Source organism: Misgurnus anguillicaudatus, chromosome 16 (genome assembly GCF_027580225.2).
Source record: "Misgurnus anguillicaudatus chromosome 16, ASM2758022v2, whole genome shotgun sequence".
NCBI lineage: Eukaryota > Metazoa > Chordata > Actinopteri > Cypriniformes > Cobitidae > Misgurnus > Misgurnus anguillicaudatus.
In genome coordinates, this window is record NC_073352.2 from 35434269 (window position 1) to 35461818 (window position 27550).

The 27550-nt window shown below is 38.7% G+C and overlaps 2 protein-coding genes across 2 annotated transcripts in view; one reads left to right on the forward strand and one right to left on the reverse strand.

The window, feature by feature from the left end:
• The window catches only part of ctnna1 (catenin (cadherin-associated protein), alpha 1), a 109335-nt gene that overhangs the window by 35786 nt on the left and 45999 nt on the right, over nucleotides 1–27550 (reverse strand). The window contains exons 8-9 of the mRNA XM_073854557.1: nucleotides 10721–10808; nucleotides 9253–9407 (exon numbers count right to left, since the gene is read on the reverse strand). Coding sequence (XP_073710658.1) covers nucleotides 9253–9407; nucleotides 10721–10808 — 243 coding nt within the window. The remainder of the gene's footprint in view (nucleotides 1–9252; nucleotides 9408–10720; nucleotides 10809–27550) is intronic.
• On the forward strand, nucleotides 14802–22148 carry lrrtm2 (leucine rich repeat transmembrane neuronal 2). The gene is made up of 2 exons (XM_055177586.2): nucleotides 14802–15531; nucleotides 16080–22148. The coding sequence occupies exons 1-2, from the start codon at nucleotides 15528–15530 to the stop codon at nucleotides 17741–17743; spliced, it is 1668 nt and encodes a 555-aa protein (XP_055033561.2). The 5' UTR covers nucleotides 14802–15527; the 3' UTR covers nucleotides 17744–22148.

Genomic DNA, 27550 nt, shown 5'->3' on the forward strand with positions numbered 1-27550 from the left:
AAAACAACGCAGCATTTTATGACATGACAAATGAAGAGTAAATGAAAAATAGTTTTCCCCGCTGCAACAAACAGTTTTAATAACATAACACACACCTGCTGTCGCCTGTTAGGCTGATTATTTGATCAAACAGAAAAACAATACGGCAGAGAAAGGTCTCCGGAGGATTGCATCTAAACACAAGCTATAGGCCTGAAATTGAGGTCTGGTCTTTTCTCCGCAAGGGGAATATATTTCATATAATTCACAGGATGATGGCTGACAGCATCAGGGAGTGATTCCTACAGATGATTAAATCATCGGCATACCGAGCCGCCGTTACCTCGGGAAGGTGCGAGAGGTAAATATTACAGACACTTTCAGAAACTTCATCATCTGTTGAACTAGAAAGTGCCGAGGTAAGCAAATCTGGCACCTGTTGCTGAAGCTGAAATGTCATTGACACAGCAAAATTTCTTAAAGGTGCCAAAGAATGCATTACAATAATCTGTTAAAATTTTCTCTGATATCTACACAGAAGGTTTGTGGCTTTATTAAGTGCAAAAATGATCCAGAGTGATCCTAGGATTTGTCCTTTATAATGAAATGGTCTATTATTACCTTATTTGAAAGGGTCATGAATAATAATGTTGAGCTCTGCTCTGATTGGCCGTTTCTCCTTCAGTAGCTTTGTGTGTATGTAAACAGATCTTATGTTTGAGTCTGTATCAGATTTTGAGGAATAATCAATTGTTTGGAGATTGTTAATGGACGTTTCTGAGCGGTACGTTTGTTTTTTTCAGTATGGACCTGCAAAACGTAACTAACGTCAATAGTAGAACTTCAGCCTAAACACTAACATATAGCATTAACTAGCATATAGCGCTAACGCAGCAGTCACAACTTTGTTTTTATCATTGTAACAACATTGTACTTCATTTAATGTTGGAGTGTACATCTGGACTGTAACATCACAGTCAGTGTTATGTTGAGATTGGTCTGTTTTCCAGCGGTCTTTTGCATGCACGAGGTTTACATAAAGAGGAAACAATCGTGTTTAAGTCTCATGATGTCATTACCATGTATAGAGCTCTTATTATTCATCTATACCTACAGTAAATAAACTTTTGTTTACATTCTACAGCACCTTTAACAAATAAATACATTACGTATACCTTTTTTTAGTGGCCATTTTAGGATACAAGAAATTAAAACCGCGAGGGCTGTGGGAACATGACTATAAACTACAATAAGCACAGCACCTTGCAGAGTAGTTCAATACTGAAGGTAAGAGATATTTTAATGAAATGTTACTGTGAAAAGCTTCACTCAAATGAAGTTGAAGTTGCTCTTCCTTTGTGTAATGTCTGGGAATTGGCTAAGGGAAAATCCAGAACACAGTGATGTGTAAATTTAAACCGAGCTCAGAGAAGTCAGGGAAAACGGCCCATTGACTACAGGAGTACCAGAGATGCGCTCGCTCGCTCTCTCTCTCTCTCTCTCTAGCACCACAGTGGGAATCTCGAGCAGCAGGGTGCCATTAGCAAACACAAGCATTAAATACATGTATACATGCCAACAGTTTGAACAAAGAGCACTTCAGTATGTGCAAAAGTGTTTAGCCACAAACTCTCATCAGAAAAGACACAAGAAGTGCTCTGGGACTAGCCCTAGTGTGTTCAGGTGTGATTCTGAAGCACAGCATTATTAATGTGGTCATCATGATACACGCTCACTTTGGCTTGAACCATCTGATGGAGATCTGGCCTGAGGGCCACTCAACAGCGAATCTATTGACCACTCTAGAAGATTACAGCTCTATCACAGCGGGCTTCATACCACGCCAATTTAGAGGAGAAACACCGACTGTTTAACTCAACTGGGGTGGTTAAAGCTCACAGCTGGTAACCAGAAGTCATTGCAGTATGATTAGTCTTCACCATTGTGCCCTTGAGCAAACTACAGAAGGGAAAAAGATCAAGGTGTGGTAACATTTAATCAGATTTTTATTGGAAACAAATTTCATCACCTCTAGTGGCAATTTTTAAATATGATTAAAGATGTATGTTCTTGAAGGGCAAATTGAAAATCTGATTTAATCTAATTCAAGTTAATTTACCGTTAAAACAAGCTAAAAAAATCTGACAATAGTGTAAGAAAATAAACCTTGAAATACGTTTACTTTTTTCTTAAACACTTAATTTGAAAAAAGATAATTGTTTGTCAAAAGAAATCTAGTTTATTATTTTGCTCATCCAAGAAAATTATTTTTGATTCAAGATTTTTTTATATTTGTACTGAAAACAAGACAAAAATACTAAGTATTTTTTGCAGTGTAGTTATTAATGCCATTTATACCTGGAGGATGATAATGTGTGGAAAAACTTCCAATACATCTATTTTAAATGAAGGATAAGTGTTTCTCAGCTCCAGTCCTCAGAGACGTCCTTGCAGGATTGTTTTACAACACCTGATTATTTGTGTTAGTCATAAATCTCAAGTACAGTATAACGGTCACAGCTAATTCTAAGAAATCCTCTGACAGCCCGAGCAACGCCCTGTCATCTACCCAGAACACTCCAGCATCATGGGAGCAAGTGTAGACAAGCAGAAATCACATTTTGTTCAGCATAAGTCAAAACCATACTTTTATTAAACATAAAGGTGCTGAAGTAAACTAAATATTTATTTTATCCTAAGCGTTTTGTTTTATTTAATCACTGACTGCAACTGTAATCAAAAGAAGCCTTTAAGGTTAAATACTGTAAAAACCTTTAACATCTGCAACAATCAAAATGTCAATCAATAGCTTGCAGCTCCAAGTAATTTTAGATTGAACAACACATTTTTATTCATAAATTGTATGTTTTTTTTTCTGAGTGTGGTGATTCTTTAAGCAACACACAATCACCATAGTAGGGCTACAACTAACGATTATTTTCATAATCAATTAATCAGGGGATAATTTTTTCTGATTAATTGCCTAACCGGATTAAAAACATAAATATTACTCAGATTTTTCACTTACTAATGCTAAATAAGTAAAGTGACCATACATGCCATTTTATCAAGACGCGTCTTGGCCAGGATTTCGGGTGCGTCTTCTGGAAGTCATATTTGTTGACCGCACAAAAACAATCATTGTAGTTTCATTCTTAGCTTGAAATGTAACGTTTGCTTTTCTGAAATAAAACCTGAAATAATAAACCTCCATGACGTATGTGGTCGACAAATACAACTTCTGAAAGACGCACACAAAATCCTGGCCAGGACGTATGGTCACCCTATAAATAAGCCACTCAATTATTGTATTCACGTATAGAAGGGTACTTTTAAAGTACTTTTGCCAGATCCACCCAACAAATGCCCAATGGCCATTCAAAATGAGTCCAAAAGCTTGATTATTCACAGTCCAAATACTAAAAACTTAAATGAACCAAATCCTTTCCATCTCTAACAAGCAGAAAAACATTAACCTGCAGAAATAGTTTAAAAGAAGCTCAATTCACAACATCAATTAGCGTGAAAAATCAACTACTTTCTGTCCCTACTTCAGTCTTTGGTCTCCCAGTCTCGCTCTTTCTGTCGCACGTGTCAGTCAGTTCAGTCCCTGTACAATTTCGCTTTCCTTGAGCAGCCAAGAACCTTTGAGAACAAGGCCTGAAGGCAATAAAACTAAGCTTGTACTATTTTTAGCACCGTTTCAGGAATGATGTGTTTCAACGTACAAGAAAAAAAATAACATCCATCGCTGACACTCGGAGGAAAGTCGCTCAAATCTCTGAATTTCAAAGTCAATATAAGCAGAGGCAAAAACAAAAGACTAACATAAAAGTAACAGTTAAGTCCTCTGTGACGTATGTTGATTACCAGGAGACCCTTCACCAACGGTGCTGACTGCAATGTAAAAGACCTCTAAACAAAGAAACCGCTTTGAATGAATGAAGTGGTTATTGAGGTTCTAATGGAGAAAGCAGAAGAAAGACGTGAAGATAAGTAGCACTATTAAAATAACCCCTGAAGAGTATTGACTTCATGCCCTGTGCTGGGGAGGTAAAGGAAGAGTTTCACTCCTGCTGTACTTCTGTATGGCTCAGTGGTAGAGACTCAATAAGCAGCGCAAAAGGTCATGGGTTTGAACCCAGGGAACATGCATACGACTGATGAAAAATTATACCTTGTAATGCACTTTGGATAATTCTGCAAAATGCATAAATGTAAATGTAGCTGGGTTTCCATCACATAGATTTTAAGGGCATTTTCAAGCACACATAAGAAACAAGTGACTCAAACACCAAATTTCCAATAAAAAGGTTTTACGCTTGCTTGAGGTTTTTGCAAAACTTAATAATGGGAGATGTAAACGCATTTGTTGAATAAATTTTGACGTAGCAATTTTAGTTTATGTTCGTCTGTTAGTGACAACAAGTGAATGAAATGCAGCGAAAGCGACAAAAGAAGTTGTGACTGCAATCGGATGCAAATTGTGGGTTTGGAAATATTTTGTATTTGAAAAATGGACAGACAGATTGGCAGAAAACCTCTGTCAGCACCAGCTGAAACACTAAAGATTTTGACTGTTGCCATCATAAGCTTGATTTTATGTGACATCTTTCCTCTCATTATTTATTTAAAAATTATTTTATTCTTAGTTTATTGTTGTAAATGTCCCAAGTGGGACAGAGATTTTGCCTTTTTAAAAGACTTTAATTAAACGTTCATGTTTATATTTTGGTTGCAGTACCGTATTTTCCGGTCTACAAGTCGTGTTTTTTTCATAGTTTGGCAGGTGCTGCGTCTTATCAGGTGCGTGTTGTAAGTCAGTATGAATTAATTCGTGACACATATGAGCTAAGAGAAACCATAACATTGTTTATCGTGTGAATAACTGATAATGTTACGTTAATGTACGGACACCGATTCAGCCTGCTGTTCTGTTTGCTATTGTTTAGTTGAATAACTCGTCTTTCCAGATTACAATTTCTGTTCTTCGACTTGGATTTTGTAAAAATAATTTTTCTGAATAAATGTGACGTATATGTAACTTTATATATATTTCTTCCTCTGCATTACGCATTTTTGATTGGTGCAACTTATACTCCGGAGCGACTTATAGTCCGGAAAATACGGTAATTAGTAAAAAAAAGGTAACTAGACCCGTATAATTCTCAAATCGAATCATAATTGCATCAAAGAAATGGGCGATGTACTGCAAAATCGTATCGCCGGTGGAGATGATCAATATTGTATCGTATCGCAACGAGCTGCCCAATTTACATCCCTAATATTAATGTCCACCACATTGTGTTTATAAATGCATCTAAACTGTACGTTTAAACACACTGTAAATCAATTGTTTGTTTGTAGAAATAGGTTAACATTTCTGAATTTAAAAAGTTAAATTGTGTTATGTTAAGAAAAAAACAATGCAGTGAAGTTTATAGTTTATAAGATAGGAACATGTGCTTTTACAATATTCATAATAGCAACATTAAATCAAGCTATTTGTTCAACCCATGCAGACCAGGAAAGCAGTTTGAAAACATTATTTTGGCAAATCCTTTGGTGAGAAAAATTACACACTTGACTATTAAAAATTCAACAACACTTTATATCTGTGTACTCAAGTACTGAGCCATTATCATTTCTTTTTTTTTTAAACCGTAAAAAAAAAAAAAAACGTTCAGGGTCACCGTAGCCAGATTGAAGGGCAAGAGACCTGATCCGTGATCAGTGTTAAGAGGTTAACATAATTTCCCTTCTCAAGCCTTCATTCCCTGTCAAAATATATTAGATTGCCTTTAGTAATAAAATCCGATGGCAAACAGAAGCATTAGCATATACAGATCATCATTTAACTTACGGTCTTCATTTTGTTACAGAAGGCAAACAGAAGAATGCAGATGTGCATAAAGATTTTTCTGTTCCTTTTCATGATATTAATTATTTTATATCATGATAACAATGAAAACATTTATATTTAAGGAAGTAGGAAAAAAGTATTGGATATTTACATGAATAATTTACAAAATATAATTGTCTTGTATAAAATATGTATCATGGTAGAGTTTTATTTTAATAAGGTGTTTATGTTAACAATTTAAATTTTTTTTGTTGTCAATAAAAAACTTCTCTTAAGACCTAAATAACCGTGTTTATGGATACTTGCAAAAGACGGGAATTTTGACCCATATGTGTATTTAGGGCAAATAAATGCTCATGAGCTTAATGAGCAGTGGATGCGCGGCTTGCACGCTCCTCTCATGCAGAAACATTGCGCGCACTGTTGGTTTGGTTTCAACGGCTTAAAATCATTTGATTTGAAAGTGCGGTTATTAAATACATGTACACATGGCAATGTGAAGCCGGCTCTTAACCTCAATAGAGACGATAGTCCAAAATCTCAGGTAGACACATTTCTACCAGTTTATCATACGATTTTCTCTAAATACTGAAGTAAACTCAGGTGTCCCACTCACGAAACCATGCCTGGGGTTAACCAACACTGAAATATACTGAAGAATATATTTTAAGGAATTAAAAAAGCCACAATCAAATTACACAAAACAATCATTCGTAAAGGCCTCTCTCAAAAGGAATTATCAAAATAAGACCACGTTTTGTGCATGTAATCCATGTTTGGATTAGGACTGGAATCCATATGTTACTGTCATCGGCTGATGTCTTAGCAACAAAGACTGAAAGAGGATGAAGGATGTGACGTGTTAACATTTGACTATCTTAAGCCCCCAGTGAGACTTGAGGGCCTTTTACTCATTTACCCCGTGACTTTGATTCCCTTCACCAGTTTATCCTCTGTACACGGCACGTCACATCAAGGTCCAGGGCCGCCCCCTGTGGGGAGAGGTCAGTCTGAAATGTTGGCGAATGCCGCGTTACCACAGGGATGAAGATGAACAGATTTGAAAAACTAATGAGGATAGCTAACATTTCTGTCAGCTTGTCGCTAACTCTGCCAATGCGAGTATGAGATATAAACCCCCCCAGTGATTCTGCTTGAAAACATCTATCGAGAAAATAAAATGCCACAAGAGACGCGGCCTATTTGTTGGTTGCCATATACGGACACAACGCAGATTCCTCAAAGTCCATCAGAAAGGCCCAGGATATCTGACTGTTTCATACATTTCCCCCAAGGCAGCACTTAACCTTGGTCTCGGGAGTTTCACTACTTGGCGGAGTTTGAAATATGATTCACAGATGTGACCGCCCATACAAATGTATGATTCCCTGACCGTGCCATTGTAAAGCCACCAGCCTTGCTGCATTTGTCTCGCACTATAAAATATAAGTTTGTTGACTCCTGTCTGACACATCTCAAGAAATATGATGCATCAAAGATAAAAGGCTATAGCAAACTGGCTTAGATCAAGCAGTCATGACAGAGCATCGCTGCATAAATAGTGATGGTGCTGGCTAGCGTTTAAAAATTATTTCTGCATCTGTGTGCTTGTGATGCTCCATTTCAAAATTTTCACTTCTTTTCAAGTATTCGCCATTTAGTTTGTGTCTCATAAGGGACTTTTAATGCAGCCTCTGAAAATATTTAGCACTAATTTGTCAAAACATCTCAAATTAATTTTCCTTAAGTGACAATGAAGGATGTCCAATTATATAGCAGTGTGATATCTGCCATCTTGCTCTGTAAATATTGCCATTATTGAAAAAAAATATCTGTAGAACAATAATGACGACAAAAATGCGATTGTATACAGTCCTTACTAAAGTCTCATAATCCAATGATGAGATTTGGTGCTTCAAAGTTTGATTTTAATAGTTAATTTCCATCTCTGACCTAATCTTAGTCTATATTAAAGATATAAAGGTTACATTTTCACAGAATATTCTTTAATAGGGGTGTAATGGTACACATATTCCTATCAAACCGTTTCATTACAGGACTCAAATCTTAAAAAACACACGGAAACATATTTAGTGGTGGACCGCAAGTTTGTTTAGCAAAGCCGCTAAAGGCAAAATCGTTATCGAAACCATTGCGCTACTTTTCCATTGCTTAACTATGTAAACATGCGCTAGATGGACGTGTTTGAGAGTTACATGTGCATCTCTTGCACAAGCATCGAGTTTGAAGACGCTGTCTCAAGTTACCAGAATTTCAATATTTTTGCAGGTAGCGCAGCTGAAAAAAGTGGACCAGAAAAGTGGCTGATCACGAAACCCCGAAGGCGGGACAAGCATATAAACGTTTTGTTTATAGTAGCAAGTTAGCATGGATTATTCAGTTATTCCCTCATGTTTTATTCTTTTTTTTATTTAAACTAACCAGGTGTTTTATTAAAAAGCTGTTTAAAATATTTGAACTTCTTACTATAAACCATTTCATCAGACGCACACGCATTGTGTCTGAACCGAAGTGAACTTCAGGTCTGTAATTATTCATTGGTCTGGCTAGTGGCTAAACTTATCTTTGAAACAAATACCTTGTTGAAAATAAAATGTTTTGGTTTGCTAAAGACGAGGTCAGATGACGAGCGTGGATCACAACTGTGTGGAGGGGTTTGGCAGACAGGCAAGAATTCAATGAACTGTAGCTAACATTGTACACATTCATTTTCAACATTAAAGTTAGCTCAGTCTAATAGTTGTTATGTGCTAGATATGATATATGAATGAAGATAATTTACTGGTCATTTATTTACCCTGTTAACAGAAATAAACTACTGTAAAAGGACTTTGATGTTAAAATCTACAGGAAGTTTTTTAGTCCACAAAAGCCGTTTGTTTATGTTGTTACTACTGAAGCTGTCTATGTAAACTACTGATGTTTACAAATGTTAAAAATAAATGTAATTTTATGTTTTGCATTTCTTCCACTTAACTGAACCGAAACTGAAGCGTGACCAAAAAAAACCCCCAAAGGGGTACGCATTAAACTGTTAATTTGTGTACCTCTGTTCTTTACATTATGTTGGATGATTTTATGCAAAAAACAGCAAATTGCAAAATAATGAGGACACAAGAAGTGTTTCTCAGATGAAGGCTTATCTAACTGATAAACACCTATTCAACACGTTAAGAAACAGATGTCTGGCACAAAGACAAGATTTAGTTATCTGCTTCATCCCGCAATCACCAATCTCCACTAATCTTCAGGAGATGCAATGTTTAGGAAAGAATAGCTAATCTGGATGAGTACAAATAATGCTTCATCATGTGTTTTGAAACAAATCCAGCATTTAAAGTCCAGAATAAATGGGGGACATTAATTGGCACTTTACACTACAGAAACAGGTTGGCCACCTCAATCAGTTTGTTGGCGTGCTCGCGGAAAACTTGGGCATATTCCTTCACCTCCTTTTCATTACCATTCTTGGCAGCCTCGATCAACACCAGCAGAGGAACATTGGTCTCCAGAAAAGAGTCTGACACATGGTCCATCACAGCCTTACGAAGCTGAAAATATGAATATGCAGACATACAAAAAGATCTTTAACTACTATATGATCAGTAAAACCAACTGGGTTTGATGGATTAATTTGTACCACATGTAATAAAAAAGCTTGCAACAACAGATGAGAACAATCCAACAACAGATGTGACGCTTTATGTGTGAATGTCAAGAAAACTGTCCAGGGGCCTCATTTATAAACTGCACAAATCCACGGCAAAGTCCATATTTATAAAAAGTGAGTGAGTTTACATGTAGAGAATAAGCGGATAACTATCAAAAATCTGCTTAGTATAGAAGCGTTTACATGCAACTCAATAAACCGTCTATGCAGAAAAATGCATTTACATGGGACTTGAAGATTTGTCAGGTTTCTCGCAGGCAGTGATGCGTTTACATGCTATGCGAAATCGGGGTAATGAGCAAAAACTACCTGTGCCGATTGGTTTTTGCTTGCGCTGTTTATGGGCTTTCCCCGATAAAGAAATCAGTTTTACGCATTTACATGACGTCACGTGTTATCAGTTTATTAAGCATAATCAGTATAAGACATGCATGTTAACACACTCAATGTCTTTTGCGTGGAAAAGTTTTACAGGCCACGTCAGGGTCTGAGCAGACATACGCACTTTTTTGTCCGATTGTTGCAGGTTTTTGTAAATATAAGCCATTTATGCTGCTCGAAAAGGATATCAACATTAAATAGGCCCTCTTGACACCAACTAGGCATTGTTTAAAGGCGGACCATCTGCAACTGATCAGCTGCATTTATATAATATTTTTGCCTTATTGTAAATGTCTGTTAATGCACAGTAAAAAAAAAGTGTTTTCTATGCATAAATTTGTTTTATGAATCACACGTGCATGCTTTTAAGAAATGATCGTAAGATCAAATTTAGGATGTTTCCATGCAGCATTTTATAAATGAGGCCCCAGGTCACATTTAATCAAAAGGACAAATTATATTTTAATAAAAAATAAAAATGCTTTATGTTCAACAAAAACCTGCAATGAAGCAAAAAAAAAAAAAAAAAAAAAAACATGTGATCTTTTCTGTGTAATCCAGGTTAAAGTCTCATAATCTAATGATGTGTAGCATCGAAATTTCATTAATTCAATGTTTGACATGACCTTACTCAATAGTCAATATTAAAGATATCAAGACTATATTTTCACTAAACGTTCTTAACATTATGTAGGATGTTTTTTTAAAGACTGGGTCACATTGTAAATCATGCAGTGACACACAAAAACATAGTATGCTGACAAATATCAGAATATGACAGATTTAAGTAAGAGAGATGATGGCAGTACGAAGCTGTCTGCGCAGGTCACGGGTCTTCTTAGTCATCCTGTCAATGGCCGTGTTGAGGGCATCGCTTTTCTCCTTCCGTCCAGCCTGTGAGAAAACAAACAAGGCAAAATAAACGTAAGAGCCTCATCTTTACAGCAACAAAAACACAATAGCTGGGAGTTATCTGAAGACTGAAAGGACAAAGCAAACTTGTTAAGATATGATGAGATACATTTTGCACAAAAGGAGAAAAAGTTTCACAGCATGAGTCATTGGACGTTATAATCGCCTGGGGCAAACGTTTCATTTCAATCTTCAACTTCACTTTGTTGGGGTGTTTGTTTCTTTCCCCCTTTTGCGATTATTGTTTCGCCTGACTACCGTGACTCGTGGTACAGTCGAGAGGCATCCACCCACGTTCCATTTTTCAGCTCAAAACAATCACGAGTTTTCCTCTGTCAGTTTTTGAGCTGGGCTTACGTAGTCCCTAAAATAAATCATGAGACAAATAGCTTTCCCACAGAGGTACAAAATAAAAAAGAAAGGGGCACAATCATGCTCAGATAAGTTACAACGCAACAAGACGCTTTTAACTGGTTCCCAGTCGTCTCAGCCCCAACCTTAGCAGATTAATATACAAGCAAAGAGCTCATGTTAAATGAAGCCATCAAACAGCTTTAACAATGGCCAAGGTTCAAAAGGACGAGTCAAACAGAGTTCAACATGATCAACGTGACAATGGGCACGACAATGTCAATGATAAATCCGAGCAATATCCAGCTTTGAAGGCCAATGGCCAACAACCAGAGACTCTCCTCACCAGCGCTTCCAGTTAGCGTTGGAAGAATGGCTCTCATTCACATGGCCCTGACAAATTGCTCATGTGCAGTGGGTTGGGTAAATCTCAGGACGGGGAGAAGCCAGAGGGAAGGCCGTCACAGGGGCATGGGCAGTGAAAGCGTGACAGCCAATGAAATATGGCAGTGGCATGGGTTAGTGGACACCCCTCCAACCTCAACCCGTTGGGTGGTAACACTGTAAGTGGCGAGTAAATGCCATCGGCTATAATCTTCTTCTGATTTTCCGCCAGTCGGATGAAAGCACTTCACAACGCTCCAGACTTTCAAGTGTAAAGGCTGTCGATTTTACATCATTTACCTTTAGGCGGGATGTTCATTGAGATTAAGCAACGATAATATCCTGGAGTATCTTGAATAGTAAATTAACCAATACCATAACTAAAACCGTGACGGATTTAAACTAGATCACGTTCCCCTGAAGGCAAAATGGAGTAAAATCAATACGGAGCGATCCAAGAAGTCACACAGGTCTGCATGGTGTTTTCACACACACGGTTAATGATGTCAGGTACAGACCTTAAAAACCTCCCCATGGATTGGTGGAGGGGGAAAAAGGCGTCCTCGGATATAACACACCGCTGAGATGCTTACAAGTTTTTTATAATAATATGACCTACAGATAGAAATGACAAACAAATAAATCACGCACGCACAAAATGGCCCAGGTCATTTTAGAAAATGACCATCGGCAAAAAAAGAAACACAGATGTTCGAATAAAGCAAAGTAAGTACAATGGCACAAGTAATTTTAGCACTCCCTACACTTTTCTGTGTACAAAGGGAGGTGGAAAATAACTGGGGGTATGTCCAAAACTACTAATTCTTAAAACCGGTTGGTTAGTTAGTAGGTTGTCTGATTGACTAGTTCCACTAGCCGTGTGACGAGCCATGACGTATGCGAAACGAACACTCCACTGTTTACAAGTGTGGAGAAAGAGGAGTGTTCAGACGTTGTTGGATATAAAAAAATATGAATAAATGTCTTTGTGTCAGTTTATTGTTTAAAATTATCCACAAGTAAGCATTTCACATATGTAACCGCGTGACCTTTCTACGTGATTACGCAAATACTCGAGGTCACACTGGTGTATCACATGGCAAGTGCAAGAGGAGAAGTTGTGGTTTAAAAGTACACTTTTTTGCTGAAAATGCTGATGGTTTCACTAGATAAGACCCCTTGGTTGGGACCCTTTGAAGCTGAATTGAAACTGTAAACTGTTGAGGTCCACTATATGGAGAAAAATCCTGGAGCGTTTTCTTTTAAAAACCTTAATTTCTTCTCGACTGAACAAAGAAAGACATAAACATCTCAAATGACATGGGGATGAGTAAATTATTAAAGGATTACTCCACTTACATAAATAAATTCTGATAAAGTCATCTGATCAGGATTCTTATGAAAATGGTACTAATCCTTTAAGAAGATAAACACAGGCGGTACTCTCATGTTCAGAAACACACTGTAGACTGTGTGCCCATCTAAATGAAATAAAAAATGCAGTAATCTTGAGTTGCCCTTTTAAAAATGGCTGCCAAAAAACAGGTCTGTGTTTCTCTATGTGTGTGTACATAAAGACTATACTTTATGCTTGAGCTGTCGTAATTAGAAAAAAACGTACACTGACATATCTTAAGGCCAATTCACACTGATCCAAAACCAACCAACTCCAACATTTTAAAGTCCCATTTACTTTAATCCAACAACTGATGAACTTTCATACTGACTCAACAAATGCATTGTTGGTGTTTGTTGGATCAGTTTGAATTGGCCTTAAAAAACATAAGTACCATTGTTTTGTCTTTTGTAAGGTATGTCAAATGTCCTGGCTTTAAATGGCCACTTCACCCATTTGCATTAAGCTTTGTATCGTTAGAACCCCAGTCATGTTTTTGAATGGTCGTGTAGTTTCCACTGAGACAAGAGAAATACAGATTTTAGTGTTGCACTTACTTCTTTCAATGATGTAAAAATCATAATTTTGCATCATTGAAAGCAGGGAGTCCAATATCTTTGTTGAGTGTGTGAGACTACAAACACCCCTTTTCTTGGTCAAATAGGCACCAAATTTACATTTTGACTACAAATATGACGCACTTTCAAGAAAGATGAATGTTTCTACGGGTGAAATGCTCCTTTAACTAAGGCCTAGTCCTGGCTTTATCTAAACTTCTTCCAGGAAACCTTAAAGTGTTGAAGACGGTACAGACCTTCAGTAGGGTACCAAAGGAATATACAACATACAGAAGTATATAAAAGCAAGCAAAATATTCTTACAAAACTATCAGACTGCACAAAAGAACACAACATTATGCACAATTAGTAACTTGTTCAAAGCCAGCGTTTGGATGTGCTGAAGGCACATAATGTGTTGCAAAAGCTTTGCTTTTTTTTGTTGTGGCATTGCTTTTAAAACTCAAACATTCAAAGAGATACAACAGTTGGGCTGTCTGTAAGCTAAAACCCTCTGAGAAAAGTTGTCTCCAATTCATCCCAAAATTTTAAAAAATACAGTAATAGGTCAGTCAGACAACATGTTAACCACCTCAAACAGTCCCTAAAAAGAGTCGGGGGATTTTAACCTGAAATTACCCCCTTCATTTTAATTAAAAGCATGTGCTTCGTTTTGACCCGAGTGATACAGTTCAGAAATCCTACATCATCAACAATCAGTCGTAAGTCAGACAAGCATCTAAAAATGCAGACGGAGCATGTTTGTGTTTAGTAAATCTCCTGTGGTGTTATGTAGTGTGAATGCTCTATTAGGTCCAGCATTCGTTCCTCACCACCACAGATCCACAGGAGTATAAAAGGTCTCTATGACGTCGGTTTGCTTGTGACGCGTTTCAGAAGGGGTGCGAGAGAAGGGAAGATGCCATTTAAGTCATAATTTAGATTGAATATCTGCTCTCTGTGCCATATTCAAATAAACACTTTATTTATTTCTTAAATCAATGATAAAATGCTTTTAAAACTACTGCTATAAAAGCTGAGAACAGATGTGACACTCAATGATATACACGCATATATACATACACACGAGACACAGGATTTGAGCAGAAGACGGATGAGGAGATTTACAAAGATTGTTATTTTTGATTTTGAGTCTGCACTGCCGCAACACGTTGCAGTTATCAATATTCAGACTGTGACGAATCAGAAGGAGAAAGTAAAGGAGGGGGAGGGTATGTTGAATCAAACGCAAAAGCACCGTGCAAACGTGCAAGGCGGAAAGCGAGCGAGCCAGGGAACAAACCAAAGAGCGCATGAGAGAGAGAGAGAGAACGAGAGAGCGAGCGAGGGAGAGAGAGAGAGAGAGCAAGAGAGAGAGCGACTGCAATGATGATCGACGCCAGCCTGCCACCACTCTGTAGCAGCGAGTGGCTGCAACAAAAGCACAGAATAGCATCCCAGCTCCTCTCCTCCGCTCTTTTTCCCCTCACCGCATCTCTCTCTTCCTCTGTGCCGAAAACTCCAGACAGAGCTGCAGAGAATTGACGTCGCTAGCGCAGCCCCTGCCTGCCATCAACAAGTTAGGGATGAAGGACGTTAAACAGTGAAAGAGGAATGCGTGATCTTCAATTAACCAATTGAGCTGACATCATTGCAGTGGAAATGCAAAGAGGCAGCTAAGGGACGAAGGATCTGCTCAGCAGTGTCGCTTTGGATGCTAACTTCAAAATTAAGGATTCTTGGAAGGCAAATAATGCTCGTCTTTTCTTAATCTGGGAATTGAATAGCGGCGAGGAAAACAAGGACCGAGCAAATAACTGCATCCCAGGACATGGAATTCCTGAATTTGGTTCAAGTGGGGGGGCTGCTCAGCACTGCTTTATTTTTGAAGAGCCTGATTCCTTTTGTATTTACTCAAAAGGTTTTTTCCCCCTTGGATTTCTCTTCCATCTGGCTGCTCCAAAAGTCTGCGGAAAAAGACAGTTGAATGCAGCCTCCGATGTACACAAAAGAATGGGTAAGTTAGCCCTTTTATTCACAGGGTCTGGACCTGAATAGGCAATGTAGTGAATAGCAAATGAAGTGAATAGGAGGGGGACAGTAGCTGGGGCAGGGTGTCTCTAGAAACATCTATATACTTAAAATACTGCACTGCTCGTAGGTTTTTGCCTGGAAAAGGAAAAAGGTGACTTATGAGTCGAATATAAATCTGACCGCTGAGATAAAAAAATTGATTGGGGAAAAACTGCATTGTAGGGGATGAAAAGAAATCCAGGAAACTGGAAATGAATAGCAATGGTCCAAGCTTGAGGCTAAAGCATATCAATTAATCATTTATGCATTGGAATTACTATAAAAGACACATTTATTTTTTACTAAAAATTCCTTAAGAATGCAATACTGTAATGTGTTGAGAAAACTTAAAATGCTCAGTTCAACAAGCAGATCGCTTTGACTTGTGTTGACAAATAGAAAGAGCGCATCATGGTGGAAAAAAACATTGTGTACTGCAGAGATTAGATTTCCCTCCCCCCGGTTTATTTTCTTATCTTTAAACCCACCCAGGTTTCCATTCAAGGTGGCCATTGGTGGGAAGAGCACCAGCGGCACTTTGTGTGATCAGCATGCTACTGTGCCTCCCTCCCGTGTCATGCACAACCTGCCCTCAGAAATGCCGATGTGAAGACCTGCAGTTTTACTGCGACACGCAGGGCCTCCTGGCGCCCCCAGACGGCGTGGATAAAGGGGCCCTCGGACTGTCCCTCAGACACAACGGTATCAGTGACCTTAGCCCAGACCAGTTCTTCGGTTTCACCCAGCTTACTTGGCTCCACCTGGATCACAACCAAATAACCAACGTGCATGAGGATGCCTTCCAGGGGCTGTACAAGCTCAAGGACCTTAACCTGAGCTCCAACCGCATCACCAAGCTGCCAAACACAACCTTCATCCACCTCATCAACCTGCAGATTTTGGATCTCTCTTTCAACCAGATGACAGCTTTGGAGCCCGAGCTCTTTCACGGGCTCCGGAAGCTCCAGATTCTTCATCTACGGTCGAACTCCCTGCGCACGACACCCGTCCGGGCATTCTGGGATTGCCGGAGCCTGGAATACCTCGGCCTGAGCAACAACCGGCTCCGTAGCCTGGCCCGGAACGGCTTCGCCGGGTTAATTAAACTCCGGGAGCTCCATTTGGAACACAATCACTTGACCAAGATTAACTTGGCACACTTTCCTCGCCTGGTCGCCCTCCAATTCCTTTATCTACAGTGGAACAAGATAAACAATTTAACTTGTACCATGGAATGGAAATGGACAACTCTGGAGAAACTGGATCTAACTGGGAATGAAATACGAGTGCTTACCTCCGATGTGTTTGAAACTTTGCCCAACCTAAAGATCCTGCTGCTGGATAACAACAAACTGACCAGCCTCGATACCCAAACCATGGATATGTGGAAGTCCCTAAACTTTATCGGGCTTTCCAGCAACATGTGGGAATGTACCAAACGGATCTGCAATTTGGCCACTTGGCTAAGCACGTTTAGGGGTCGATGGGAGCATTCTATCCTCTGTTACACTCCTGACTACGCACAGGGCGAGGAAATATTGGACGCGGTTTACGGATTTCAACTTTGCCAAAATTTCTCAGCACCGGTTCTACTGACCAGTACTACCACGGAGGCCATGCTCCCCGAGATAACAAGCTCTCTGTTTGGAAATGCGCAGACCCCTACGCAAGACTTCTATGCAGAGGATTTTGGGAGCTTTACGATTGTTACTACTACTACTACTACTACCACTGCTACTACTACTACTACTACTACTAAAACCACCCAACCACCAAGCACTGCCCTGACAACCACCCTGACGGTGGAGGAGGCAGATACAGTTACAGAGGACTACTCTGCCATGGACAACACATTGCTGACCCAGAGGGTCATTATTGGCACTATGGCTCTGTTGTTTTCCTTCTTTCTCATAATTTTTGTAGTGTATATATCACGAAAATGCTGCCCTCCCACTCTAAGGCGGATCCGCCATTGCTCGGCCATTCAGAACCGGCGACAGATGAGGACCCAACAGAGACAGCCAATGGCGGACCTGGCAACGCAGGTGCCCTATAATGAGTACGAGCCTACTCACGAGGAGGGTGCTCTCGTGATCATCAATGGCTACGGGCAGTGCAAATGTCAGCAACTGCCTTACAAAGAGTGTGAAGTATAAAAACTTTATTTATTCCTGCAGTTGATGGGTTTAGCATTTGTCCATTTTGAAAAGAAACAGGGTTTGCTTCTGGACTTTTTTTCCTTTTCGGTTTGTAAGCCTATTTCTTTGGAATTGTTAGCTTTGAAATCCATGAAAGCTTGACATGACTGGGTTGAACCTGATAAAGAGGAAATAGAGAAATTCACAAGTTTATTTTTGTAATACAAATGCAAGGTTCATATCTAGCTGGGGCAATCAATCTCAGCAGAGGAAAGCTGGATGTGGGATGTGTCATAGCATCACTGGGGTTTGTGTATTCTATGTATTCTGCAGCACAGAGGAGATGAGAAAATCTATAGCCAAACCGCCTGGAACCTTGTGCTCCAGACAACAGTTCATAAAAAAAGACATATCTTCTGATAAATGATGAAATTCTGTTTCGTGAAAAATAGTGTTGCATATGCTGAGCAGTGCAAATTTCAAAAGGATTAATAAAAAAAGATTTTTATGGCATCTGTTAGCCAACACTATAGATCTTGAATTAACATTTGGGGAGAGGAAATAAATGATTAAGAGACACACAAAGCATATTTTTTACCTTTTCTAAGTACTGCTACAAATTATGCCACAAGATTATATCTAGGTTTGACCAGGGAAATCAGATCACTCACGTTACTTAGCTTCCTCATGGAGCAGAAACGATAGTCTCACTTTGATAGAGACTTAAATTTGAACTAATGAGAACACTTAACAGCCTTCCCGTTTCTGCATTTGGATAAATTCAATAAACTCTGTCCTCTTCCTTGAAATCTCAAAAGCCTGGCACTTTGTGTAAAAAGGTTAATGTCCAATATGGCTCTGCACTGATTCTGACAAAATGCTCGCTCTGCTATTAAAAGAGACAGTTCATTTGTCATTGCACATTTACATAAGATGGCTTCAAATGCTGACATCCTCACTGTGATAGTACAATGCTGCTTAGACCACCGCAACGTTAATGAAAAGACCACCGAGGTATGCTACATTACCAAAACACCAGCATGAACAGGGAAGGGAAATAAACGGCAAAACGTAACAGGTAAAGAAAGACACAGGCAACAGTCTCCTAAAAATAAATGCATACGCTCTGCATCGCACTGCTCGAATGCAGCAAAGAGCATAATGGCACCTGACAGCCTCAACATTGAGTCAATTAAGCCTGGGGAAAACGAATCTAATATTCCGTCACCCAAACCTTTGCCCCAGCAAGACTCAGCCTTCTCAGCCGGTACAGATGTAAAACTCACTGCCGGTCTCTTTTTCATGGAAACAAGACAGTTCTGTTACTTTATAGCCACAGTCCCGCTGGTCCATGACATCAAAAAGCCTTTTTGTCCGAGCGAGATATGGGTAGGGTGAGAATAAGAGCGAGGACAAGAAAGGGACGTCAAAGCGGAGAGAGGCTGAAGCGTAGCGCATCTCTCATAAGAGCATGCGGAGGATGGCTGGGTCAGAAGACATTTGTATGCAGCACAGAGAAGACAGACATTAGTATCAAACCAAAGCAGCCGCGACGACTGCAGCGGGTCTCTGTGTCGCAATCGGGTGTTGGGGGGCAGTGATGCGCGAGTGGGGCATGCAAACACCAGTCAACGTCTAACCCAACTGAACGAGCACCTTATGTCCTGTAGTGTAGCTCAATCAGGATCCAAATTCATTAGAGGAAACTGCATGATAACACCATGGGCAAGAATTCAAACCCCACTGCTGCCCTCATATTGCCTCATTCCTGAAATAATTATTCATCAACTTGTAGCTTAAGGGAAAGCAGCTAAAAATAAGCTATAAACGCATCATCAAGTCATATCCTGGCATAGGGGGGTTCTCTACACAAATTCAGTAGAGACTGGCATAAATAAAGCACACCTAATGATAGTGTTTGACAAATATGGCACAGGACATAAGTAACTGTCCAACATTAATTAGGCATGTCTGAGACACTATTGGAGTTAAAAGCCCACAGAACAGTAGGAAAAACCCAAATGACAGCAGTTAAGTGCTGTTGGTCGAGAGAAATGCTAAAGAAATGTAGCTAACCATGTCTGTGCATCAGCTGGATATTAACAAACCAAACAGTACTTGATGAATTTAGAGAAAACATATGCTGAGCAAAGAACATTCAACATTTAAAAAAGGATTTGAATTTAGTGAAACTATCATTTACTTTCTGTATTCCTTTAATTCACCTTGCTTAAGAAAACAACTACACATACAACATCCCAAAAAAACAGAAAAAAAAATATCAAGCCTTACATCCTCACCTGACAGTACGGTGCAAAAGTTTTACGCACATGCACCCAATAAATAAGAGTTCAGATGCAAACCCTTATACATGTTTTCTCAAAAATCTGACTTTTCCATATTTAAGTGCTATAATTGAGTGTTTTTATCAACCTAAAAAATATACAGGGGGATAATACTGTCCCTTAATTTGCACTATCCAACCACAGCACTACCATTTAGAGCAGAGATCTCTATTTGCATTTAAAAGGACACACCCAAAATGACACATTTTTGCTCACACCTACAAAGTGGGAATTTTAAGATATGATAATAAATGATCTGTGGGATATTTTTATCTAAAACTTGATAACCATATAATATGTCCCAAGAGTGTTTTGTTAATATTATTTTGGGATTTAGCAGTTTTTGCATCTGAGCTCCTCCAAGTTTTTAAGCCAGATATATATATCTTTTGCTGTAGTGCGTCAGTAGAAATGATTACTTTACATTTTCAAACATTTATTTTGTCATTATTGTAATAATCCAGTAAGATTTTTGTATGCACAAGGAGTCTGACAACAACTAGTGGTCCAGACAGAGATTTGATCTCATCATCTGTTTATTATTACATTAAAGAAATTGACAGACCAAATCCAGTAGACTTGTGGTAGTGTCATCAAGAGGTCTGGAAAAACTTACCTGCAAAACTACAGTACTGTGAAGTTTTAGGCACTTTAGGCACTTATGTAAAAGGTGGGGATGCTTTTTAAAATAATATCATAAATTGTTTTTCTTCACCAATTAATTTCTATTAACTTTATCAAATCAATATTTGGTTTGATTTCATTTTGTATTTGAAGCATCTTGTCCTAATGTGCACGTAGTTTTTAGGTAGTTTTGCAGGTAGATTTTATCAGAACTTTTGTTGACATTGCCACAGTTCAAATCTCACCAGATTATTTTCAACAATGACTAAAGAAATATTTGAATATGTAAACTGATATTTCCTACTAACAGACTACAGCATAAGATTTGGGGGATAAAAAACCCACATGTTTAAGACTACATCCAGACTGCAGTCAAAATCGTTTTTTTTCTGCTCATATGTGACTCACATCGGTCTCTTTGCATGACAGAATGAACAGGCCAAACCACATGGAATCTGATCTTTTACATTATGATTTGAGCTATATCCAAATGTGTTTCTAAACCAGATACAGGTCAGATGTTTTGTAATGCAACATCAATCTGAACAGTCAAATCTGAATTTTACGTAATTCTAGACTGATATGCGTCAAAATTGCAGACATTAAAGATACACGAGAGCCCATAACAAAAAAGTGTGTTTAACGGTCCTGCAGCGTTGCTCCCACGGAATTGAGATAAAACACGTCTGCACAGCTCCGCATGAAGTCCACCACACCCGCTCCGTAGTCTGCACGTTCATTTCCGTATTACAGCGTGGTGCATGACGTATTATTGTTTTTTTTGCGCACGCAATGCAGTTCAGGACCGTGACTAGTTCACACTGGTGTCTGATTTAGGCCACAAAATGTGAACAGTAAAAAAAAATCTAATCTGAGTAAAGAATCCGTATTGAGCATTAAGGCTTGCAGTCTGAACGTAGTCTAAGACTTTTGCACAGTAGTGTATGTGGTGGGGAAAAAACTCAGCATTTAAACTAATAGCATATAAAGTGATCACAAAACCACCACATTGTAGAGATCCATGTGCACTCCTGTAAACTGCATTTTTTAATTGCTAAAGTCCTGCTGCTCGCTCTGGCCAAAACAGCCCTTTTAAAATCACCACCTACAACTTCTTTGTGCAGAAATGAATGCTTCTCACCCACCTCTCTCCAAACCCTGCTTTTCCTTTTGTATTGTAAAATGTACTATTTCATATCTGTATAGTGGATAAAGATGTGGCCAACTGAACAGAACTTTTCCTCAAGACGTATATTTTTAAATAAAAATGTTACAATTTATAAATGTTTTGGTCTAATATGATCTTTAGCAAGCAATGTTTTTAAAGGGTACAGTATTTATTGACAGTAAAATTATTTCCCCAAACACACACTTGTAAAAGGTTATCGTGTATCAAGTGTACTGAATACATGAGATGGCTGAAAGGCTTTTAAGCATTATGCACTCAAGGTATTTGGGCTTTAGGGAAGGTGCCCTTCTGAAGTAAATGCCTTCTGATATCATTAACATTATCATAACCTGGCACTCACCTGCCCTTCTAAACCAAGATAACAACCTGCCTGAATGACTGGCATCAAATGCAACAACACAGCCGAGAATCCACTTTAGCCCCGGGCAAAAAAAGTATTCAAATGCGCCTTTATGAACACTAAATGATTGACACTGGTTGAAAATGATTATCTAACCCAGTGGTTCTAGAATTAAATAACAGAAATGCTGGTGGATGGTTGAGGGTGGGACAAAAATCTTTTGCTAGAGAATAACATGACTTCTCTCGTTCGTAGGTCTGTCTGGATGAGTTTTTTCCATCTCCATTCCTCCGAGGTCTTCGTTCTTTAGTGAGCAGATAACACAAAGTGGTGCCGATGCATGACAGCACCAGTGGGAAATTAGGGAGGTCCCAGACGCTCTCAAAATACTTTCCAAAAATAAGAGGCAAGTTAGTCGCTCAAAATCCACATCACTGATTTCCATCCAAACAGCATTGTTTTCAGAAAATAACTCGGTCTGTGCATCGTCTAAAAATAACCAGATTTGTGATGATACAGAAACATTCAGGCCTTTGTTGCAAAACAACATTTGGAGCTTTCAGATGCCAACATTTTTGTGGATTTACATTAAAATGAGTTACTGTTTCAACAAAAGGATTTACAGATGAACATAATCCAGCAACTTCTCTACTAAGACTTTAGCTGCAGTCCCTCCAATAGCTACAAAACTGTAAGGGTGGCAGCAAACATATGCCAGCTATGCGCTCCGTGTTATATACTGCAGGGCAAGCTGAAGGAAAACCAATCTCTAGTGAGGAACATAAACCACCGAAAACATAAATAAGACCCAGACTACTATTATACACCAGACTACTATTATACGCCTAACCTTGGAAGTCTAATATTTCTTGAAGCGTGAACGGCTGCTTTTATACTTTGAAATAAAGGTTCTTGAAATGTTCTTCACAGCGATGCCATAGAACCACCTTTTTTGGTTCTTTAAAGAATAATTTCTTTTATACATTTTTATAATCTAAAGAACCTTTTAACCCCTTAAAATACATTATGTGAAACAGAAAGGTTATTCAGATGTTAAAGCAGCTTATTAAAACACTGATCTACTGGCCTCCCATTAACATGATGCCCAGCCGATGTCTCTGACCAGCAAACACCGACCACTTCCCTTTATTTCTATTTTTTTATTCTCAAGAAAAAAGTAAAATATTGTAGTTTTTTTCTACTGGATTGCCTAAGTCTGCCCAGCAACAAGCAAACGCTTCCTTTAACTTTAATTTAAATTATTAAAACTTAACGTAATATTATATCCTCTAGACCTAGGATCAGCTAGGTCTGTCTCTCTCAAGTTATTTTTTTCTTTCAACCACTTAGAAGTCAGCAGACATTAGCTTATCTTAGAACTATGTTACATATACGCTGTATAAATAAAATAAAATTGAATTTAAAGAACCATTTAGACAAAAATCTATGGCATCTTGAAGCACCTTTATTTTTAAGAGTGTATGTGGCGATTTAAAGTGGCTTTTCCAACACTGATATTGCATCATCACCATAAAAAGATTTAGCAAAAAGACTTATATCTGCTATTGTAAGCATGTTGTAGTCTCCAGATGGTGTACTGAATAATAATTGTAGGTAAAAGGTAAAGAGGAGCGCTGATGGGTTGATTCCCATAGCACATCGCTCTCTTCGGGTAGCTGCTGACCGCTGGTTCAAAGATCCTGTGCCTATAGAGATTTCCTCCAGGGAAAAAGGAGGATTGTTGGGAAGAGAAGGCAGAATGACTGAAACTGAACATGATTTATAGAGGGCAGCCATTTCTTGTCCAGACCGAGTCTGTAAGAAAAGAGGGCTTTGTGACTAGAGAGGCTTTTAGATGCAGTAGCTTTCACTCACTGCTAAGAGAAAGCTATTAACTCCAAAGGTCACTTTTTAATTTGGTTGCAGCCCTCCGTGGCAGGGGTCTTTCCTTTTCTGAAGAAATGAAAACAGAAGTGATTTAACTCTGGTGATTTAACTCATAAGCGAGCGAGAAGATATTTTCAAATTCTACATTTTGTTCAAAACGCACGGCATGTACCCAATTATGATGGTTCATTTAAGCCACGCAAGAAGTCACTGAATGCATACAAAAGAAAAGACAAATACAAGACTAGACAGAAAGAGGCTAAAATTCACTTATTGTACACCACAGTCGTAAACGTTCATTTGCTTGCCGTTTCTAGTGGACGAAGACTTCTTGGGTATCATTTCTGCTGAGGAGCTCAAAGCTCAGGCTCTTAGGGACACAGAGGATAAATGGACACCCTTTTTTCAAAACAACTCTCTCGAAATGAACTATATTAAAGCAAAGAGCCGAAGCTCCATTAGGCACCAAGGGTAGTCATCCCTCATCCAGTCCCTGATCAAAGCATTCAACAAAAAAGAAAGAAAGCAATAGCACAGGGTGCAACGTGAGCTTCCACCAAGTATAAAAGCATTATTTTTTGTTGGATTCAGCTGAAGCACTTATACCCTTTGGACGACTCCAAATGTTCTTTTGCTAATTACTAGCTGTGCATGAAGTCAAGCACACGAACCCCATCGTGCAAAAGCAAAAAGATAAATAAGGAAGCAGTCACACGCAGAGTTTTTTCAGCTGACGGTAATTGTTTTCTCAGTGCACATCAAAGCATAAACGTAACCGTTCGGTGTATCCATGTTGTGTTGTGGTACATTAGCTTCCTACCTGGTTAAATAAAAAGAGCAGCGGTAGTAGGAGCACTGCATCCATGCATGACAGTTCAAAAAGATACACTTGAATGTTTCCAAAAGATAAAGACAAAACTCCCGTTAACTTTAATAACTAACATTCACGATGCAAAAAAGAGGAAACTAGCACAAAAGAGATGTACAAGCTTAAGCAGCTTTTAAACAACCCGTTGTGTAAAAGCACCTCAATGCAGAAGTAGAAATGGGCATCAGTTCTGATTTTATATTGTTAATGATGACCATCATCACTAGACGTGGACACGCAAGATTTAAATGACAAAACGCTCCATTTATCTCTGGCATGGTTGCCAGGGAAACAGTGTTCAGCCAAACCGAATCCGTGTTCATTACCATCTAGGGTGTGACGAACAAAGAGATTCATTATCCTTGTTCTGACCACAAGTTACTTTATGTAGCCTCATTCATGAGAAACTATGATACAGATGAAGTCAATGAGAGAGAATGCAGAGCTAATTTATAAAGAGAATTCATTACAGAAGAAAAGAGCTCCAAAAATAACTTCTCACATCTAAACACAGAGGTGACCTTCACGATACCACACATAGTAACAGTAGACAAAAACAACAGGGTAAGCAAGACAATGCTTTCATCCGAATAAAGGCCATCAGCATTGGCGTTTAATAAATAAGCGATGCCAATTACCAGTGTTGGGCGATATGCCTCATTGTGAGATCGTCAGCCCGTGAGATCGCCAAGACACAAAAAAGTATCAAAGGGTGGGGAAATAGTTTATTTTTTTGTTCATTTTTACTCATTTATGACAAACCACTTGATTGGTGGACAAAAACTCTCAGTTTACTCTCAGTGCAACGCTGTCACCAGTCCCACCATCACGCAAAACAGCACAAAATCAACAAAATGGCGCATTATTTTCTGATCCTGCATAATTTGATATTTTAACACAAAAACTAAAAAGGTCTCAAAAAAAGAAGATCTTATATTCTGTCATGATGCACTAACAAGGTGAACATTTCTGACTATATTTTATTAGCAAACATTGCTACATTATTTCTTTTATTTGAAGGTTATTAGTTAGAAAGTATAATGCATTATTTTTATTGAGGATTGGGGCTGTGACTATGCATTGCGTTTCACATTAAAATAACTGTCTGAAATCGATTCTGACTCAGAATCTGCGTCTCATGCACAGCTTGTGCATGTACTACGGCTCTGTTATCAGTAGGAAGTCCTTATCAATCTAAATAAATAGACTTTTGGCTATTGAGCATTACTGTAAGTCAGTCATTTTCAAACTTTTTAAAGAGCAACCGTAAAAAAAAAATAGATCACGCAACGCACCTCGATAAGGATTGATTCATATGTTTTTTGTTAATATCAAAAATTTGTAACATTTATACAGTTAAAGCAAAAATTTCTGGAAATTACTATCACAAAATCAATCATTTTGATCGCAAAAATAATAAGTGGAATCCTGGCAGGACTGCATCACGACAGCAACCTTCTTAAAACTGATGCCATTAATCAAAGGCGCTCGAAAAATTTCCTGCATGCCAGGGAGTGGGAACACATTCGCTGGTTTTAAAGCCCTACGCGCTATCAACATCTCTAGTGCAACGAAATTAAGAGCTGTGCGTATTACAAGCTAAGGTGCGAGCAAGAGTCCACATTACAAGTTCAGGTGCTAAAAGAAGTGTCCATGCCGCGTGCGCTCGAGTCCGAGGAAGAGTCCAAGACACGTGCATTACAAATTTACATGCACAAAATTGTCAATCCGACTTTTGCATTGCACTCTGATTTAAAATGTTGGTTTGTGTTTACATTCTATATAATCTGAACAAAACGTGTGTGCAAGTGCACAGCCAGGGTTGCAAGATTCGTATCAAAACCATCCAAATGGACATTCGAAACTAGCCTGCGCGTGAGAAAAAAATACTATGATTTATCCGTTTACATGCAAACTGTTCTCCTGATGATCGGATCACAAATCACCATCACTCTCAATATGATCGACCTCAATCATATTGATTATGGTGTTTACATGATGCTTTTTTAATCCAATTGAGCCATCATTACAATTACAAATAGATTATTTGGTTGCATGTAAACGTAGCTATTCACTGAATACAGACAAGAGACCACATGCACATTTCATTTAAGAGAAATTCAATGAGCACCTCTCTAGCCTCCTATAGAGGTGCTCTTGAAAAACAATGGAATATATAGAAGGACGATTTCCACAGGGATTTCAGAAAGAAGGAAGACCAGTCATATATTCTATATGAATACAGACCATTCCTACTCACTAGTGTCACAATATTATTGAGGGTAGAGGGTGAAATACCTCTTTTTAACAACACCAATAGTACATGAGTTTAATGGAATAAAATTGCCACTGGCAGACAAGCAGGCAGGGTTTGATGCAGCTATTGGAAACCTACACACAAGGTTTCAGGACTGATGAGCTGCACATGTTTGAAGCATTTATTATGAGTTACCAATTAATCTTGAAACGCCTGCCAGGGTGGATGCATCGATCTGGCTCTTCGTCAGCAAATACCATCATAATGTTTACCGCTCTAAACCGATACTTGCTGGACCCAAAAACACTTCTTGGA